A 20,486-nucleotide genomic window follows, 5' to 3' on the forward strand; every position below is an offset into this window, starting at 1 on the left:
AAACGCGCGATTGAAAAATGAAAATTCAAAAAACACTTGGATCAAAGTTCCGCACATGATATAATCATACGTAACACACAGTCAATTATTTCGATCGATGATTTAATTTTTACTTTCATCATTTATTAGAGGACAGGAATTACCGTCTTCTATATATAAAATCTATCTCGTCTGTTTATCTGAATCCCAAAGTCTCCATGCAAAATTAATTATCTACTTTTGGATCTATATCTCGAATTAATTACAAGATGATAATCTTGAAAATGGATTTTTTAAATTAAAAGAGAATGATAATTTTTTCTTTCGATTGCGCTTGTATAAAAAAAGATTAGATTTCTTTTATATAATTACTATTTATTATAAATATTTCTTAATCAATAAATTTTTGGCAATCTACTAGAACAATATTTATATATTTTTAAAATATTACATTTTATTATGACTTATCATTTCATCGAAATTATCCAAATTACTATATATGTAAATTCTGTTATCATCTATATTATTGTCAACAATTTGACATTTAAAGATAAGAATAAGAGTGCAGAGATCTCATGATATCAAAGCACGTGATTGTATTGATCGATAAATTAAAGTCCTTGCAAACCAGTCAAACGAGAATCATCACATATTCAAAATGACAGAAACCGGTATAGAAACGGCTTTACATCGCATAAAATTAATTGGAAAAAAATCAATGAATCATAAAAATTGGATGTTTTTAAAAGATCAACAAAATTATTAAAAAAAAGATATAAATTGTAAAAAAGATATTTATGCAGAGAAATAAAAATATCGTTCAATATTTATTAAATATATAAATTCTTAATGTCATACATAAAATACGATTGATAATTTAATGGCGATCGCGTGAAATGTTATCGCGTGAAATGTCGATCAATCGTTAAAGTTCGAAAAAAAATGACCGAGTTAAAACGATTACAGCGAACATTAAGTATAATTGAGCTGTTCAGTTGTATAATTCTTGACACAATATATGTTTTCCGTACTATATTTCTTTACCTTCTATAACAACGACGCTGCCATTAGTTGAAAAATATGTAATGTTTGCGTTAAACGCTTTTCGGACAATTTCTGAGATATCCATTGACGTTTACGAAAATATAGGAATCTCTTTATATGTTGAATCTCTTATTTTTCCGGTATACTTCAAAAATGCGCACATTCCATCAATCCTCCTTGCATCGTTCTCAACGGGTCTTGGCCATGGCATTAGATCAGCGATGACATCACAATAAGTAATACAACAATGACATAAGAGCCACAACAATGAGGATGTGCATCTATCGTCAAGGTCTATTTAGTGGAAAATTTAAGTGTTTCCGATCGATGTGCTTCTAAAGATATCAGAGATCTCAAAGCATCAAAATTATAATCAGTCTTTTCACAGACGTGAATCAATGAGACAGAATAAGGTATAAAAGCAAAGTAAAGAGACTCTTAAAAGAGAAAAACAAAAGAATATATATATATATATATAAAGCTCTATTAATATTACATAAAACTGGCTTGAATCTTATATTTCTCATTATGTATGCATCTCACATCTCGTGTCTCACATCGAGTGTCACAGCAGGACGATGACCTCAATGAAGTCTAAGATGAGACAGATAAGATCACATCAAAGATATATATGCTCGTCCAAGGTCTTATTTCAATTTTAAGGCCGTTGCAGGAGAAATTGTTTACAATGTCTTATCGCGTGGATGGACGATGACACGGAAGAATGCCACGCGTATCAATATCACATTGATATTTTTAGCCGATCGTCACGATTATTCGCGGCCGGATTGGCACGGTCACTAGCGGAACGGGTTTCGAAAGTGGTAAAAATATCCGATTAATTTTACATTTTACATTATAGTGCTACATCTGTGTGGACGACGCGATAATGTAACGTTCACATCGTTATTGCGGCGATCTTTTCCGGAGGAAAACTGATGCAATTTCCTTTGAATTTTCACATTTTCTTCCACGACACTTATCATTTCGTGACGGATGAAGAATTTTCATCATCGTGATCAGATGATTCTTTTATCTGTAAAACACAACATGATTAACATTATCATCGTCAATGATTATCAATTATTAATCATTACTTCTGAAACGTGTGACATATCTGTTAGAATCTTATCGAGAAAATTAAAGAATTTATTATTAGTTTCGCACATCTTTATTATTAGCTTCCATCAAAAGTGAACATGCACATTTATTCCTAGAAGGAAATCCCTGTGAAACCACTGTCGATCAATAATTTCACTTCAGTGAGGATTCGTAGCTTTTGCTATTTTCGTATTGAGGCAATATAAGAAATTTTCGTTGAAGTTATTATAATTGCCGCATAAGTTTCTGTATATCTTTCTACTAATTCTACACATAATGCACATAAAAGGGAGAAAAAGGCAAATATTCATAATTCCGATAACTTTATGAAGTTATAAATATCTCTTATCTCTCGCTTTTGCGTCATTTTGCGTGTGAAATGCGTGAAAGTGTAGCCGCAAACGAAAAACACGACTCGTGAACCATCTCCGATGAATTTTTTCAATCGTAAAGAAATATATGTTATCTGACACGCGATTCGAAGAGCAGGCGCATACGTGAATGAGGAAGAGAAGGCTTACGGAGATGTCGGTAGAGCTCGGAGAAAGAGGATTTCAGACGACGTTCGCACGTTCAACGAAAGATCGAACTGCGTCTTCGCGTTCCTCCGAAAACGTGCAGTGCCGCGGGATTCAGTGAAAAGTTCTATTATTATTGCACACAATATGATTGCAACTATGTAGCAGAGAGTAGTATAATATAGCTTTTTGATCTTTGATCTATTTTATCTTGATCTATCATTAATTAATTATTAAGTAATGTTAATATTTTAAGATCGCCAATGTTAATATTTTCACAGTATACGTGAAGGGGAAACTCACTGCCACTTTTCATACATTTCGAGTATTATTGACATAATAGTATTATTGACTTTTTCTTCACCACTTGACAATCGATCAATTCTTGTCAATTATTACTATCTCTAGATGTTTCTCATTAATAGGCATAGTAATAATTGATCTTAGATCATCTTAGATGAACATCTCTACGCCATTGGTTATATTTGAACTTATACGTGGCCTTCGGTAGACCGCTCCTTACTTTACATATTTTACATTTCAAAAAGAGACACTTAAGAATCTATGAAAAATATGTTAATTGACAATTGAGTAAAAACTGATTAAAAATCGATTACTTATTATTTCGTCACGTAATACTTGTAACGAAAATTAAAATTATCCATTTAAACATTAAAAAAACAATTCTATGTATAAAAGAGAAATTTAAATTATCACAAATTATCATTACTCCAGTCTATTAATCGTCAAGTGTATAACGAATGCTAATTGTATCACACAATGAAGAATTACACAACGATCGCAAGCATCATGACACCTATCGTTCCATAGAGGAAGGAGGGAGGGCGGGCTGGGAGGGAGGGGGTGAGGAGGAACGAGCGGGACCACGTTGTGCTTCACGTCGAGAGGCGAGGATTTCAAACTCTCTTCAGCAGCGCGCATCGGAGAACGAGCAGGAACGGGCCGTCCCACAACGAGGCGCGTCCGTGGTGGGGTGTCAGCCGCGGCTTATCTGGCGACTTTATGTATATTACGATACCCGAGGCAGGAACACGAGCAGTTCACTGCTGGCTAACCGGTCGGAGAAGTCGGTGAAGCCGAGTCGTCCGCGTGGCGCACCGAGAAAGCCGTCGAGCGCACGGGAGAAAGAGTGGAAAAGCGTGTTCGTTCAACTTTTCAAACAAGAGAAACCGTGCCCCTGTTATTTTTACTTTTTCGCTTTTCTTCCGCGTTTTGTTGCCGCGCGCGCGTAAATAACGTCGCGCGGGTCTCACGTCCGTCGCGGGTAAGAACCGTCGTGTACACGACGTGTCAACGTGGTGCACGAATCGGCCAGGCAATTCGACAGGCAGATCGAGCGGGACGTATCGATACTGCTCAGCGATCTCTGCTCCTTCGATCCAGGATGATTGTCCTCGCGTGGTGCCTCTTCGTCATCGTTTCGTTTCTCGTTGCGAGAAACCAGGCTTTTCTCAATGCGCCCATACCAGGTACGCGTCTCCATCGGAGTTTTCACGACGACGAAAAGATCGCAGTCTCGATCGCGACCTTCATCTCGTAACGATTTATCTCGAAATCGTTGGAACAAACGCGAGATCTCGTGACTCATCGTGTCATCAGGTTTTTCCTAACAGACGCAACACGACATTTTCATCTGAGTAAATTGTCATTTTTCAACATGATCGACGCATTAATAATAAGAAGTGACAGAGTGATTAAGCGTTCCTGACTTTTTTTTATATCTACTGAACAACATAGATCAACTTTGAAGGTCTTTAGTTGCTTTTGGTGATGGCCCGTTTCGAACATCGACAGCATCTACGTGAATCGCTTATTGATCGTGCGATCACATTTAAATTACTGAAACCCATAAATATCCTCGTATGACGTCACGTATTTTATTCGAAATTAATCATAAAAGATATTTGAATATCTATATCATTTTGCGTAAGTCTTCAAAAACACTATAAATATTCTCTTGCTTAATCGCAACCATAAATATCTTGAAAAAAAAAAATGACACACGATAAGAAAAGCATGTTTTAAAAATGATTAATTTCCATATGATTTTCACAATTAATAGAAAATATAAATTTAAATATAATTTATGATAAAGAGATTTAGCGTGAGATATATAGCTTTGCGAAATAATATTAACGCGTTAGATATTTCACAGGACCTAATACTCATAGGTCATGGACCGTGCTTGAACTATTTAGAGTTAAATCTGGCATCATTTCCGTTTTGAAACGCTTCGAATATTGCGCTCGGATCGCGACGTGCTATATTACCGGAGCACGAAGAAACGACCTCTGTAACCCGTAGTAACCCGCGTATATTCACGAAACACCGTAGAATATAGCAAAAAAAAAAAAGAAGAAAGAGGGAAGACGAGCGTCGTAAAAGGTTTTATCAACGCGTTTGAGGAAGTCTGGTTCGTTGGACTAGCGTTTCGATCGATCTAACTCCAAATATAGATAACGTTATATTATTTAAAGCACGGCGTAATCGATACGATTATGAGATTTTCGTAATTCGATTAAATCCTTTAGTTTGTAGTCTTGCACTGTTAATTAACCAGAATCTAACCCGTCCCGTGTCGGACCTCGATTTCTCATAATCAATTATCGCATATCTTAGGTAACCATTAATGCATATATTAGCCATGTGCCTTCTGTATCAAGGAAGATGGAGAATTTTCCGAGAATTATGTCAAATCATTCTTGAGATTGTGCATACTGACAGAACAATCTATGAATAAGAACTCATTTAATGTTAAAATAAGATATGTTATAAAAATCAGATATTATTATTTCAATAAAAATTGATATAATATAGTAAAACGTGAATGTTTTTATTGATGAAAAATATTAAAATTCTATTATAATACTATTTAAATACTATAAAATGATCGATAACAAACACATTTTTTTCAAATTTTACGCATCATAATAAAAAAAGTTTTACAATTTCAGTGTTTTCAGAATCTCTTCTTAAAATCTTCAGATTTCTTAATATGTTCGATTATGTTTATATTTCAAACATAATCCAACTGACTAAAATTTTGGAAAAAGTAGTACAAAATGTTTGTTCTTCTTCATAAATTTCAATAAGCGTTACTTGACGTTGCAACATGTATTTTTTTCGAATGGTGTCCTTAAAAATAACTAACCTAAAATAACTTACGTTGAATTCGCATTCGCACGAACGCAGTAGGAAAAGCGCTAATCGGGCGATCCTCAAAAGAACTCGTATCGCGACGCTCGCAGTTAAATCCCTGATTGCACCGTGTGCGTTCTGTCGTAGATTTTGCATACTGCTGTTGTGTGAATGACAGATTTATCTCGCGCAGTAGACAAGAGTTTCGCTTGAATTGTTGCCCGCCAGAGTCAGACGGACTTGATCCGTTTCCAGTGTACGAAAGTTCGATCAGTACCAAAGTTTCGATCGTCCTCCCATAACTTCGGGGGCTTCTCTCTTTCTCCCCCTTCCTTCCTCGTCCGCGCGCATTCTTACGAGAGATATCTCGGATAATCAATAATTATGTTATAAAGTGGCTGGAGCAGACACTTGACCCTGCATCGCTTCGCTTCGCGTCGTTTTTATCCAACCAATACAATCGGCAAGCAACGATGTCACGTGGCTAAAAAAGTCACATTTAATATCACTGTGACCGCAGGGATATGAACATTGTTAGGCTAAAACAGATTCTTTCATCATTTAAATAAAATAGCTCCGCGGAGTAACGTTATGTGTAGAACGAGAGTATTAAAGAAAGAAAATGCATTCAACAATCGCGTCGAGATGTCATTCGGTGGATGATATTTTCTCCATAAAAATTTAAATTTCGAGTAAGGTGTCGCGAAGCCACGCGCCGCGTTTGTAACAAACCGTTGTTTTATTAACGGGAATACGTCGTAATAATTCAGAGGCGTCTGAACAATGTCGATGTTAGCGGCTTTTTCGATACCCAGTTCTTGAATAATCTAGACTCCAAGTACCTATCCGGGGAATGCGATCGTTCCTACCGCGACACAATTTTTATGGTAAGATTAATCACAGTAGAATTCCTCGGATGGCTTTAATATTACGTATTATTTATTTATTTTTCATTATTGTCAAAAGATTAACGGTGCAAAAGTATCGATACGAGTACTTGTAATAATTCTTGTTGAAAATATTACATGTTACGAACTGTGTCATATGGAATAGCAAAAGGTTAACTCGAAACTTTCTAAAACGATCCATATTTCAAATATAGATCGTAAACGTGTATTTAAACCATGCCGAATGAATCTCAAATTTTTATTCAACTGGTCGAGTAACTCGTCTAGGCACCGGTTAACGGATGTACGAAGGTATAATCGTTCACATAATGTTCACGTTGCTAAATATAGAAGTACAAAAGCGACTGGGAAACCGTTACATCTATCTCTAACCTCGAATACATCCTGTGGATCCTTAGCATACAATTACGATGAAACTTCCTACACTTAAGTAGACTTAAGGACACGAATTTTCCCGCTACTTTGTCCCGAAGGAAAAATTAGCTCTGGACTTAACAAGAAATTTATTATTAAAGTTACCGTCGCGGTAATATGCTCGCGGATTAAAAACGGTAAAGAATAGGCTACATCGAACGAAATTCTTGCGTAATTCTTTCTTGGTCCAACCGGATATTTTTATCATTCTGACATTGATGCGCAATTAGTATAAATGGCGTGTGTTTATCGCGACATATGTATTATAAATGCTGCGCTATTTGAAGAGCCATGTCCCAATATCAAGCGATTTATATCAATATCTGCCAAAGTTACATGCGTTGCCTGCATGACATTTTATATACTACTATTATACTTGACTTTGAAATACCTTAATGAAAAACTCTCTCTATACTCTGTCTAAATGAAATAAAAGTGGGAAAAAAGTGGGAGAAAAGTAAAGAGGCAAAATCCGATATTCTTTCTGAAGAGGATGGGGGCACTCGCCGGTACGTGTCCGCTGACAATGTTCTAGCTGCCCTCTTAAACCTCAGCTAACAATACTTCCGATAATAATACACGGTGATCACGGAACTTGGAGCGACGCCAAGAAGAATCGCCGGACTTGGTCACAAAAGTACACTTGGAAAGTACGAAAACTTTCTGGGTTAAAGTTAAAGTTCCGGATAATTTCGCGATTCTTCGGATACAATTGTACTCTTCAAGTACAATTAGGCGCGTTTCTACATCTATTTCGGAAAACTACCGTGATCGAGTCATTAAGTAGAATCACGAAGCAGCACGCCCGCGTAACATTTTATTAGCTACACTGCGAAAACTTTTCTGCTTGCGAACGTAATGGAGATTCGCCCTCGCAAGAATCTAACTTCATTCCCGTCAATAGTAAACGTGAAATATAAAATAAGACGGCATAGAAAATTCTCTGTATACATTTTCATTTAATTTATCCGATGGAAAAGTACAAGATAACAAAATTATGCAAGAAAACATTCCGTTTTTATGAATAACGTAATCTCGCGATAATAAATGTATCTACAGGTAGCATCTTGAAAAGCATCTGAATTAAATTTGAAGCAATATTGATGATTACTCAGTATTAATTGATGATTACTCAGTATTAATACTGAGTACCTACATAAATCGTTTTATCGAGTTTTAGTTTTAGCTAGACTCAGCCTCTTAACGAGACAAAGGCGCGGAATATTCGAAAATGGAGCAAGCCGGCAGAAGTATGAGTTAGCGCGAGCGAGGCTGAGGGCAGGTATGAAGAGCTGAGCTTTATAGGAAACGCAAACTTGAACGCGATACTCTTGAAGGCCGCAAAACCAAGCCGAGCGGTTACCGATATCGAAGGTCGCTAGGAGACTCGAAGGAAATTCAAATCTCATTTCGTGCGTTGGCACGATTTTGTAAGCAGGGTCGCTGTTTTGCACCGACGTATCTATTGCGTCACTTGTTTACGCTATCGCTAGTTGATTTGACTACTACCTTAGTGAACAATTATACACGGCGCTATTTCACGTGGCCCCAATCTTTCGTCAATTTGTGTTTCTTTATTTTTTTTTCCAATTTTTTTTCACGCAATTATTTCTTAATAATATATTACGTATTAACGCGTCAATAGAAGCTGAGATGGCCGATTGCCGAAGCGCCGGTTTCAATTATTCAGTTACGTAAAAGCGCTGGTTATAATTGTTGATAGAGCAAACAATGTTATCACGATGGTGCCATCGAAACTATATAATAGTTTCAAGAAACGAGTAGAACGTTTGTATATGCGATAGTTAGCTGGACCATAATATTTATTGCTTGATTTTTAAAATAATTAATTGCAATTGGGATTTCTAGAAATTTATTTGTTCAATCTTATCAGAAAAATCCGTCATTAATAAATTATGACGGGATGGTTAATTAATATTTTTATTATATTCTGTACACAATATTACATGATATTTAATTTAAAATTTTACGCTTCGAAACATTTTTTCGATCGTTACAAATGGAAATTTTTTGCATGCCATTAATATTTCTCAAAAGAAAAAATAAACTCTTAAGTAATTTAAATCATTTGTCACTAATAAACGATTGTAGCACAAATAAGCTATTTGGCTTATCCGAAAATAATGCTGGTGCCGTTCCATTCATTGCCTTATCGATGATAGTCTTCCGATTGATAACTTTCATGTTGAAATACACATACGAATTAATTAAACAATTAGCTTTAATTATGACTACGTATTCTAATATTATGACAATGCCCGATATTTGAAAAGACGGCATTCCTAATGTCCCGATGTCTCGATATTTCTCTTTGTTTTATATATATATATAACTTTTAAATGCATAATTCATGATTTTGCAAATAAAATGAATGGAATAATTAATATTCTCTGACGATCATACGCGCGCAGTATTTGAATCGACACTCCCGACACTTACTCACGCGCGATTAATTACACAAGAAATCCGGATGCAAAAACGATAACCGGAATCATCACGCCACTGCGACGCCATCCAACCACGTGTATCATCTGCAATTATTTTACATTATTTATTTTATACGTATCATTAAAATACGTGAAATACTTTTTATATATATATATATATATATATATATATATATATAGTTAAACAAAAAAATTCGTATGATAATATTGTTACATGTGTAATACGATAACTGAACAATTGTATGCGAAAATTTGTTGAAATCGGTCGTAATTCATAACATATTTTTATTGTTTTTCTGTTGCGTCAGAATATCAGGAAATGTGAAAATATATTAAAAATCACAATCAATTCTGTTAAAGTTCTGCAGGATTAAAAAATTTTTCGATATGTCACATACATTATATCACATACGATATCACAGTGTTTGCAATATTGCTAGTTTCGGAACTTTTCTGTCAGACAATATGTAGCAAGTTTTCATATATCGCTGCATAAACTTTATCCGATAGTTGTTATAAATACAAAATCTTATCGCTTCTAAGAAACTTCAATACAAACGCGACATTATCTTAACGTGATGTAAAGAAGGTCGAACTATTGTATTTTTTATCATCGCTCCGGTGTATCATATATACATACATAATGACCATTAAAATGCAGTTCGGATAAGATTTGCTTTTCGAATTTTAATTTGGCCATAAACCGCAAAAAGTGAAGAAAAAGAAATGGTTTGTATGGCGTATCTGGTACTATAAACATTCGCACCTGTCATCGATGATTTGCAAAATTTATTGCAAACACGAGCAGTGATAACAATATTCAAGACATAAAAAGCGGAAAATTATAAAGTATAAATACTGATACAAGAAATTATAAATTTAAAAAAGAATACGAATACAATATATTATAAATTAACTTGTATTTATATCAGCAAATAAAACTTATACAACAATTTAATATTAATATAAATAAGAAGAAATGTGAAATCTGATTTCAAAAATTCATAATAGTTCAAAATTCATCTGGTTTCAAAAATTCATATCTGGTTTCATAAAATTCATTTCGATTAATCTATTTATATATTATTTCGTATTTCATTAAATTTAAGATATCTTAAAATTAGATTTTTGCATTACTTTAAAAATTATAATAATAATGGCGAATGTAAGGTGATCGAAAAATGCATTTTGTGGATTTAACAAATAATCTTGTGAATAGCAAATCATTAGTCAATGAATCGAATTTATTCATTAAAACACATCAAACCCTACTTAAGTTATATTTACATAAGCGTATTTTTTCTACATTACGATAACGCATGCACGTAGATGCATCAGGAGTATATCTAATCACATGGTAAATGTATACTTTAGAAATGAAAGAAAGGTATGAAAATTAATCCTTGTGATAATCGACTCTTTATGACATTTATCTCTTTGATAACTTATAAAACTTTTAATTGTAAGATACATAATCTTACAAGCTATGTAAAAATCAATAAAGAGATATTAAAAAAAAAAAAAAAGTAATTCAAATATTGTGGAAGAATAACCTATAAATAAACTTGGTGTTAAAAGAAAAATGTTGATAAAAAGTATAAAAATACGAGCAAAAAATAAATTTCCGTAATGCCCCAAAGATATTTACGTTTAAATTAATAAGACCTTGTAAAATATTTTTTTTTTCTGATTATGTTAGATTCCAATAATCTTCGCGAGACTTTTGTCCGGAAGATATCATGAAATATCGCCCGTCGCGATTTATCTCGATTTCGTTGCTGCCTGAAGTTTCGCAAATATTTCGATCAAGCCGGTGTCTCCATAACCACGATGTAGTACAGTCTTGCACCGGGTAAAACTTTACAAACAACATCCGCGCGATAGGAGTCGTTTTCATGAGGAGATACTTGAACGCGAAAGCTTTAAACAGACTTCCGTTGCGAAGTTCAAAAGTTTGCGTGAAGAGTTTATCAGTGCGAACGACGTTAAGTGGATGCTTCTTAACAATGATACAATAAATATGCCGCGACAATGTCAACAGGCGTACGCACAATGACGCTTCCAATGATTATTTGCTCTCTCTCCCCTTCTTATGTACACTTAAATATCAACCCGGCATATTTTCATGCGTGTTATCTAAAATAAAATCTTTCATATATATATTTACTAACGGATATTTTCAAGTAGGATAAACACGGATAGTGGGAAACCGGTCTTCTATTTACAGCATAGTCGCTAACAGTAAAACTGAGAAATGGATTTAAGTATTTTGTCAGGAATAAGCAACAATCGTTGCGATGTCTCATTCCCGGTTGAGTTATTCTTGAGACGTGATGTACATACATATTTCGAGTCGCGACGAAATAAAGACTATTGCAAGTCCGAGAAGACAAAGAAACACTATCGATACCACCGAGTATCGACAGACAGCTCAAAACAGATCGAGTTCCAGCACGTGATCTGACCGAGGTGTACATACATATGTGCCTAGAATATCATCGTGGCATAAAATATATAATGTGTTACCTTGTAAGCTTCGCCGGTCATTGGTCATAGGTGAAAGATTTACATTTTGGGCGTAGTCGAGGCTGTTCGCTCTCTGCTCGAACATCGATCGTTTGGAAACGTGACTCGCGATCGCGCCTAAGAAAGAGCCGTTACGTAAACGCAACGCCCGTCGCATAATATCGTAACGACGCTAATGATACCGTTTGCCATATGCGTGCGCGACATCCCGGCGACCGTAAATCGCGGAACAAAGGCAAATAGTATTTCGAATCGTCCTCACGCATATAGCCGTTTTATTGCCGCGGCAATTACGTCAGCCGCACACATCCTATAAAAATCACGAGGTTTTCATCCGCCGACTTAAATTACCTCCTATGTTTCTATCGGTGGAAATCCGTTTTCGTAATCGTTTCTTTTTAAGTAGAAAAGTGTACGTGATCCGTGAAACGTAAACTCTACAAAGCTGATTTCGACGATGAGCTGGCGGAAAATAATGGATATACATACATGTTCAGTATCACGATTGAATCCCTCTGCTTCCCCCCTTCCCCCCCCCCACATGGCTTCGTCTTTAATTACGTATGACCTTCGATGACAACCTACACGGATCAACAGACGGAAAACGGTTGTGTTTACATGAAATCATCTCCATCGTAAATCGAGCACTTCTCCTAAAATATCTATCGATTTATATGAACGTAAAGATAAAATTTATATGAAAAGTTCATCTAATATAAAATTCTTATTTAATATACATAATCTCTTAATATATCCAGCAGCTTATTAATACAATCGAATAAAAAGAATTATTTATCGAAATAGCAGTTGTCATCATTTCGATCATAAACATTTAATCAACTCGATATATTAATCTTAATAAATTTCGAATCATGTGACAATGAAATTAATACTACGTCTTAATATACTAAAACATATTCATAGCCTATTAGAAAATTATAGCGAATTAGCGTATTAAACCGGATTTGCACTTAACGCGAAAGCAGCCCTAAACGCGGTTCGTTACATGTTCTTATGTACGTAAGTAATTTTGTCCATAAAGCCGAAGCGAAATCTGATTGGACGGTATTGCTAAGTAGCGCATAATCGTGTCAGGGTAGAGACGTGAGATTCTGGGAAAACTAAAAGGCATCAGCCACGCCTCACTTTAAGAAATTGTAGTACAACAATATCGGCGTTCTTTCTTTCTCTTTCTTTTTATCTTCCTCTCTTTCTCTTTGAAAAGGAAAGCTCGAAGCTTCGATCGATTTTACGCTTCGTCACTTTACAATGCCTAACAATGAGCTAAAAATAGCACGAAGCGGCAGTAAAATTTTTCCTGATATGTACAATTTAATAGAAAAACGGAAAAAGTTTATTTATTTATTTATCTATTAAGAGTGAATGGCAATAAAAATATTTAACTGTTGGCGTAAATTGAAATTATTAAGACGTCATTAAACTTCTTTCTTTTATTTATAATTTTTTTATATGTCAAAATAAATGCTATTAGACAGATAAAAAAAAAATTTAAGGATTAGAGGCAATCGTCGATTTTTATAAACTTGCAAAACTTTCCTTCTGGATCATTTATAATTGAAGTGGTAGTATTAACTTCAATAGTTAATATTAATGTGATTTCCCAAAAATGAATTTAATCGTACAAAGTTAACTATTAATCCTATAAACGAAGTAATTTTCAAACTTGTTAACCATAGGTCGTATATTAATCTCGTTAAAGGGAAAGAGACTTGTTTCAGAGACTGAAAATCTTTATACATGTATCAAATTCATTTGTTCGATCTGACTATGTTCGTCTCTGATGTTTAGAAGAAACCAAAGAAACTATGAAAAATTTCCATCTATGAAATAACTAACGTAACGTTTGTTACTTCATCAAGTTTTTACGAGCAATACAACTCCTCCACACCGATGACTCCTTAATCATCACCTACGTTTGTTTCCACAAATTAGTTTTCCCACTATCATTTGTATACGTGACAAAAGCAAGACTAGCGCCTGCGATGTGCATCGACTTCACAATCTACGCCTCGTAACAAACGGCACGAGAAATACTTCGAAGTCGCGATGCAGGTTAACGAGCGACAGGCGAAGTTGTTTGTTTGATGTTAACATTTTCAGCCCTGAGGTTTTGCACGATATATGCGCGTAGTTGCGTCTTACTCGGGAATGCGATATGCCAGATAACGGCATACGCACTGCACTTCGACGTTCCAAAGCTTTTTTTAGAAAAGAAAAGCCGAAAGAGAGACAGAGACGGGGAGAAAGAGAGAAAAAGAAAATTATTACATATTAATAAACATGTAACAATTTAAATAAAAATTTTATATTTTGATTTTACATTTCAGACTATGATAATCATATTTTAATAAATAATTGCCATATTTAATTAAAAGTTTTGAGGATATTTTAAAAATAATTTTGAATATAAAACTATATTACGTTTTTAAATATACAGATACTTGTAGAGTGAAACGATGAAATGAGCGCAATTGATTCAGAAAGAATAACATATGCATTTATACGCACAAAGTTAAGTGCAATTAATTAAGTGATTACAATTTGTCGTAGCTCACGCGGTGTCGAGTTACAGCATCGGTGCTGACAGGCGAATGGAGAGCAATAAAGCGACTCACGGTACAAATGACAATCGGAGTCACTCGGTCGACTCGAAATCCAACGACGATGACGACGACGACCGCGAGACGGTCTATGTGATTGCATTCGAGGGAAAACAGGAAAGTACGGAGAAAGAAAGAGACGCGGCAGAGAATGGTAAGAATATGAATCATATTTATGTTTTCGTATACGAGAATGACTTCACAGCAGTAGCATCGCGCATCATCCTCGTGTCATCGCGGATCATCGCGTTTTTTCCGTTGCAATTTGGAATTACGTTTTCCGAATATCCCATTCGGATAATATTTCAATGAATATTTATCGTCGAATACACGAAAAAACATATCGATATACATACTTTTTATATTTGTTCTGTATTTGCATTAATATCAAGCATTTACGAAGGTAAAAAATTATTCAAAAAAAAATAGCATAATTATTAGCATAATTATTCAAGCCGTGACCTTCGACGTTTCACTCAGTATTTATACACATTACTGATGATGCGAATGAATTATCACTGCGAAATGCTACTTTGCTCCGTCAGTATCGCGCTGCATTCTTGACCTCTGTAACATTTTCCTGTGACAAATTGTCAAATTTAAGTTTATCTGCCATGAAGCGCGACATAACATTTCATTTTTATGACTCGGCACTAATCTAATTCTCCGTGAGTATCATGCGAGAGATATTGAGAAAAAAATATGACTTCATTAATTGAAGCTATAAAATATTAGTCAAAATAGAATGTTCAATAAACTTATAATGTGTAACAAATAATAATAAATGTACCGAAAAATTTGAGATTTAACTTTTTAAATATCTAACCAGATTAAAAAAGTTATTAATTTATTAAGATAAAGTAAATTAACTTGTGATTTACAATACGCAATAATTCCAGAAATATTATTTATATCTATAAAAAGAATGACGTCATGATGTCATTCTTTTTGCGATGTTATTGTATGAAGTTGTGTTATACTTTAAAAAATTGATTTTATCGCTTAGCTGGATAAAGTGATATGAAACGAGATTTGAAATCAAGCTCTCAAGTTCGCGCGCATTCCGCGTAAAATCACACCTACAGAGGAACAATTCGCGTCGCACGCGCCAAGGATTTATGCAAATGTATAGTAGTTTCATCTTCATTTGCATCGCCTTTCTGACTTTGCATTGTACACATTACGCATTAATGACGATCGAGAATATCCGCTTTGCACATACATTGTCGATCGGAAAAAAGGAGCCTTAAAACTTTTCCGCATGACATTCGTGCCGTAAAAAAGCCAAAAGTGTCAAGAATGCAAAATATGCATCTAATCGTGTCGCACAAATATGAAATCGTTACTTAACATTGTACCTTTTGGCTACTACTGCCGGTTTTTTCTAGGCATGTATAGAGTAGAAGAAACACATTGCGTATGATGACAAAGAGCATTTGTAAATTGTATTACAACATATAAATTTGAAAAAGTATCTAACGATATTCTTGATATTCTGCTGATATTTCAGTAACGAACAAGCGCCAAGCTAATTTTAAATTCGATATTCATTTCTCGTATTTTTATCGAGGATTTTAAGTAGAGTAACAAAAGAGTAACATGGATCTCAAGTGAAAACACGACTGCCCAATATATTTCTTGTCGCTTTGATTTCGCGTAAACAATATCAAAAATATTTCTTCATAAAATTCCATTCTTCATAAAGTTCAGTTATAAAATTTCCGATCTTCCAAGTTTTTCAATAATCCTTAAATTTTACAATGTTATTTTAAATATTTAACCGTGTATACATACGAAGAAATCTTTTCTGATTTTTTTTTTTTTTAATTATTTTCATGCGAATGTATTATTTCGTTGTACTCATTGAAAGCTTTCCAGCAAGAAACATAAATCGATGCAGGAATCATTCTGCTTCTTTTTCGATATTCGATAGTAAAAGACACACAGAATGACTTCTATGTCGATTTGTGTCTCTTGGAAAGCTGCTATTCTGAATGCACGATCCCTTCGCATGAGCGTAGTTTATGAAATTAAAATATTTCTAATTATTAATGAGCTCCTCGCTCACACAGGTCCCCATTTTGTTATAGTCAACAGCGACCTGCAGAACCCGCTGGATCCATGGTCGATAGTCTGGTACATCGGCTCGTTCGGCGGCCTGGTGGCATTCTTCCTCATTGTCAGCTGTTCCGAGTGGTGCTGTCGACGAGGCGGACGACCCTTGACGGTGCCCTACGCGCAACGTGCGGAGACGATAAATACGACCGGTGTTACAGAGACCCCGCCGCCGCCCTATCACCTGTTCGCCCCGCCTTCTTATGATTCCGTCAATTACAGTGAGATCGACAAGGCGTCCGGAGAGAAGTTGGACATCTACGTGATCTCGGTGCCGATCCACAGGCCGATGGTGCAGGCGCCAGCGTAGGAAATCGCGGAAAGGCCCATCCTCTTGACGAGGATCACCGTGCCCAATTCAATGCCGACGACGGTCAACAATCGATCGCGGAGAAGCGATCTCGCGATCCCTTCGTTAAAATCGCCGACAAACTCGATGCTGAAGAGGACCGTTCGAGAAAGAAGGATGGTGGTTTCAGACGCCATCGTTGCAATTGTATATCGATAGAGGTGATATGTATGTATTTCATCACACAGCGGAAAAGTTATCTCACCCGACGTCGTTGACAAAGAATGACGAGCATTCGCCGAAGCACTGATGTCATTCCGTCAAATTAAATAAAACATTTTTCGCATTTCCATGGAAAAGTGACAGATGCATCGAATTTTGAGAAGAAATTGTGCAACAAATTGTCATCCCACGTGTTGATCTCATCGAAGAAAGATCACGACGATGAAGAAGATCACGTTGATCGAAGCTTCGATATAGTTCCAGATAGAATTTAATTTTATATCGTTCCAGGAAATTCAGTCAGTTTTCCACGGTCTCACGTGAGATTTCTACGATTAACAATCTGTGGAAATTATTATCAACATTTTCCTGGAATTAACGGGAGGAAGAGGTGACGACTAATGCGATATTATAAAAGTCTAAGTCAATATTTGTGCGAAAGATTCGTATTATCGCAGCGGTAATATATCGAAATGACACTTAGTTATATGTACACTAGGTATATGATAAAAATCGAGGACTTAAATATTCGAGATAAAGTATGAAGAGTTAGGAAGAAGACAGAAGATAGAAGTTAGTAAGAAGATAGTTCGTATGAGAAAAGACACGTTCGTGAATTTTCCTTAAACTGATGAACAAGATGAACTTTAAAATATGATTTAATTGTAGAGCAATAATAATTAATTTAATCGGCCTGCGGAAAATGGTGAATCGAAACCTGCGAACATGAAAATATAATCGTCAGTGCGCGTGTGGAAACATTGATTGTCTTGTGCACGCACGATGTCAAAGGATATAACAAATATAGTGGCAGAGCGTGTAAACACATTTCAGAGCATTTAATATATACATATACACATGAAATAAAAACAATTCTGTGAATCACTGCCATTCCGAAATGAAATTAATCACGATTTAGCTCTTAAATCCAGATTTGATATATCGAGATTTTTTTTACTGTACACTATAGAAATATTGATTCTTTAAAAATAAATCTCGATAGATCTGCTATACGCATACACAAACAAATAAACACATGCATACACAACGAGAAAGTTTGAAAGATTTCCGTTTTATTCCTCATCACAATCGACGATATCACTCTCGTCGATCTGCCCACTGTCGCTGGCGAATTCGTGTGAGATGTAGCAGAACTTGGACTTACACGTGATATTGTCGCATGCGATTGGCTCCAATCGCCTATCGATTTCGTCAATTAAGGACGATTAGTGTAGATTACAAATCGACTGCCATGAGAAGTGTCTCCCCGCGAACGAGGCCGCGAAAATAATTTAAGATAAAGCAGAAATAGCACGAGCGAGTGTTCGTGTCGCGCGTGCAAAACAAGTACGCGAGTGCGGTTAAGCGATAAGGATGAAGGAGCAGAACAGACGTCGTAGCTCATCGCGTGAACAGCGAACCGCGGACAATCAATTGCTAATTAACGTTGCGCTCACGACGGAATTCCGCGCGGCTCCTCGCCGTCAGAGAATACGCCTCTGATGGCAAAATCGGATTTCATAAGCACGCGATACCGTTGGTGATCCTGTTATGACGAATCCTCGATGGGACAAAGCCCGATCGAATGTGCCATGTAATTCTCTGGACTAGAAGAGATTCATAGTCAAATTGATCGTGTGTCGTTTACGTTAGTACCAGAAGCATAAACGCGTGTAATGTGTGTGTAACTAAGCGTGTAACGAAATCTCGACCCGGTGCTCGAGTCTGTTATAGATAATATTTCATTTTGCTTATGATAAAAAGGAAAAAAAAAAAAGAAAACAGATTAGCGAATTTCTCTGAGAGAACGACTGTAGAATTTTACAAAATTGCAATAATATATATATATATATATATATATATATATATATATATGTATATATATGTGTGTGTGTGTGTGTGTGTGTGTGTGTGTGTGTGTGTGTGTGTGTGTGTATGAAGATCATTTACATTGCACTTTTTACATTGGAAATAGAATAAGGCCTAATTATCAAAGAGTAAATGATAAATTCTAAAACATTTGCCAGTATAATCTTGAGTGTAGAAAATTGCGAAATATAGTTAAGTGCCGGTATTCATAAATGTGTAAAAGAGAGACACATGCGTTAGAATGCTTTAATTAGTTAATAGTGAATTAATAATGAATTATATAATCTTAATGTAACGTCAATTACGATTAGCGATATAATAATCATGATTATCACAACTATTGCGATTGAACCCGACCAGTTTAGCTGCGTGCTAGCTCATATATCGAAATAATGTATATTTCGCAATAACATACAATCTCGATTTGCGATCTGCGATCTTGAAATCTGAGGAAATCAGTTTCCCACATGCAGTTCGCATTTTCAGTAACGTCGGACAAGGCCGTAGACAAAACTTTTGTAACACTGTGATTCATATAAAAAATAGAACAGATGAATATACAATACAGATAGATTATAAAAGCGACCTCGTTCTCAGGCGTCGTCTTTTCAAGGAACGATTCATCCATTTTCTCTGCTATTGTTAAAATTATTATCATTACTGTTACTATCATAACTATACTCTCGACTTTATTCGCGATGCACTCTCGATCGCGAATAATCGAGAATGCGTCGCGATTCCGACTCGTTATCCGTAAGACTCACGAAATAACGGCGTGCCTGTGCGCTGTTAATATTTATTTTTTATACTTTTATACACGCTGTTTATATATATATATACGTATTTCGACGTCTCTGTGTTACCAATAAAGTTTCTTTTCTCATATAAAAAGCGACTGCATTACTTACGTCAATGCGATAAAAAGAAAAAAATTTTTTTTCTCAACAATACTGAAACACACTTATACATACATTTTTCGCGTTTCAAGGCCATCGCAATTATCCCTCGCGCAATTTTATCTCTAATCTTGCGAAATCTCTTACTGTGATTTTGTATTAAGTGAGTAAATTAATTTGGTGCCTTCAGATTTAATGATTTTTATTAACCTTCATCTTTCTTTGCCAACAATTGATCGAAAACTAGAATTATACAAATTAATGGAATTTATTTTAATCCGTAATAATTATTTAATCCATAAAGGTTTGAATTTTTTAGTTAAAAAAAAACACCTAGTTGTTTACATTGTGAAATCT

General features: G+C 35.3%; 1 protein-coding gene and 2 long non-coding RNA genes across 5 annotated transcripts in view; 1 reads left to right on the forward strand and 2 right to left on the reverse strand.

The window, feature by feature from the left end:
- LOC148938177 (uncharacterized) overlaps positions 1–20,486 on the reverse strand; it is a 138,015-nt gene that overhangs the window by 114,990 nt on the left and 2,539 nt on the right. The window lies entirely within an intron of this gene.
- LOC148938178 (uncharacterized) lies at positions 1,536–6,041 on the reverse strand. Of its 2 annotated transcripts, none has more exons than XR_016141161.1 (2): positions 5,829–6,041; positions 1,536–2,059 (listed from the first exon to the last, which is right to left on the reverse strand). It is a non-coding gene; the product is annotated as an uncharacterized LOC148938178 (long non-coding RNA). The 2 variants fall into 2 exon arrangements; XR_016141162.1 differs by lacking the exon at positions 5,829–6,041 and adding an exon at positions 2,646–3,011.
- On the forward strand, positions 3,561–20,320 carry LOC105432283 (uncharacterized). Of its 2 annotated transcripts, none has more exons than XM_011647023.3 (3): positions 3,561–4,132; positions 14,689–14,892; positions 16,829–20,320. In XM_011647023.3, exons 1-3 carry the CDS (start codon positions 4,048–4,050, stop codon positions 17,161–17,163), a joined length of 624 nt encoding a protein of 207 aa, XP_011645325.1. In that variant the 5' UTR covers positions 3,561–4,047; the 3' UTR covers positions 17,164–20,320. The 2 variants fall into 2 exon arrangements, with proteins under 2 accessions (XP_011645325.1, XP_011645324.1); XM_011647022.3 differs by having other exon boundaries at positions 3,562–4,132; positions 16,811–20,320.

Source organism: Pogonomyrmex barbatus, unplaced genomic scaffold (genome assembly GCF_055798465.1).
Source record: "Pogonomyrmex barbatus isolate J1 unplaced genomic scaffold, ASM5579846v1 scaffold1, whole genome shotgun sequence".
NCBI classification, from domain to species: Eukaryota; Metazoa; Arthropoda; class Insecta; order Hymenoptera; family Formicidae; genus Pogonomyrmex; species Pogonomyrmex barbatus.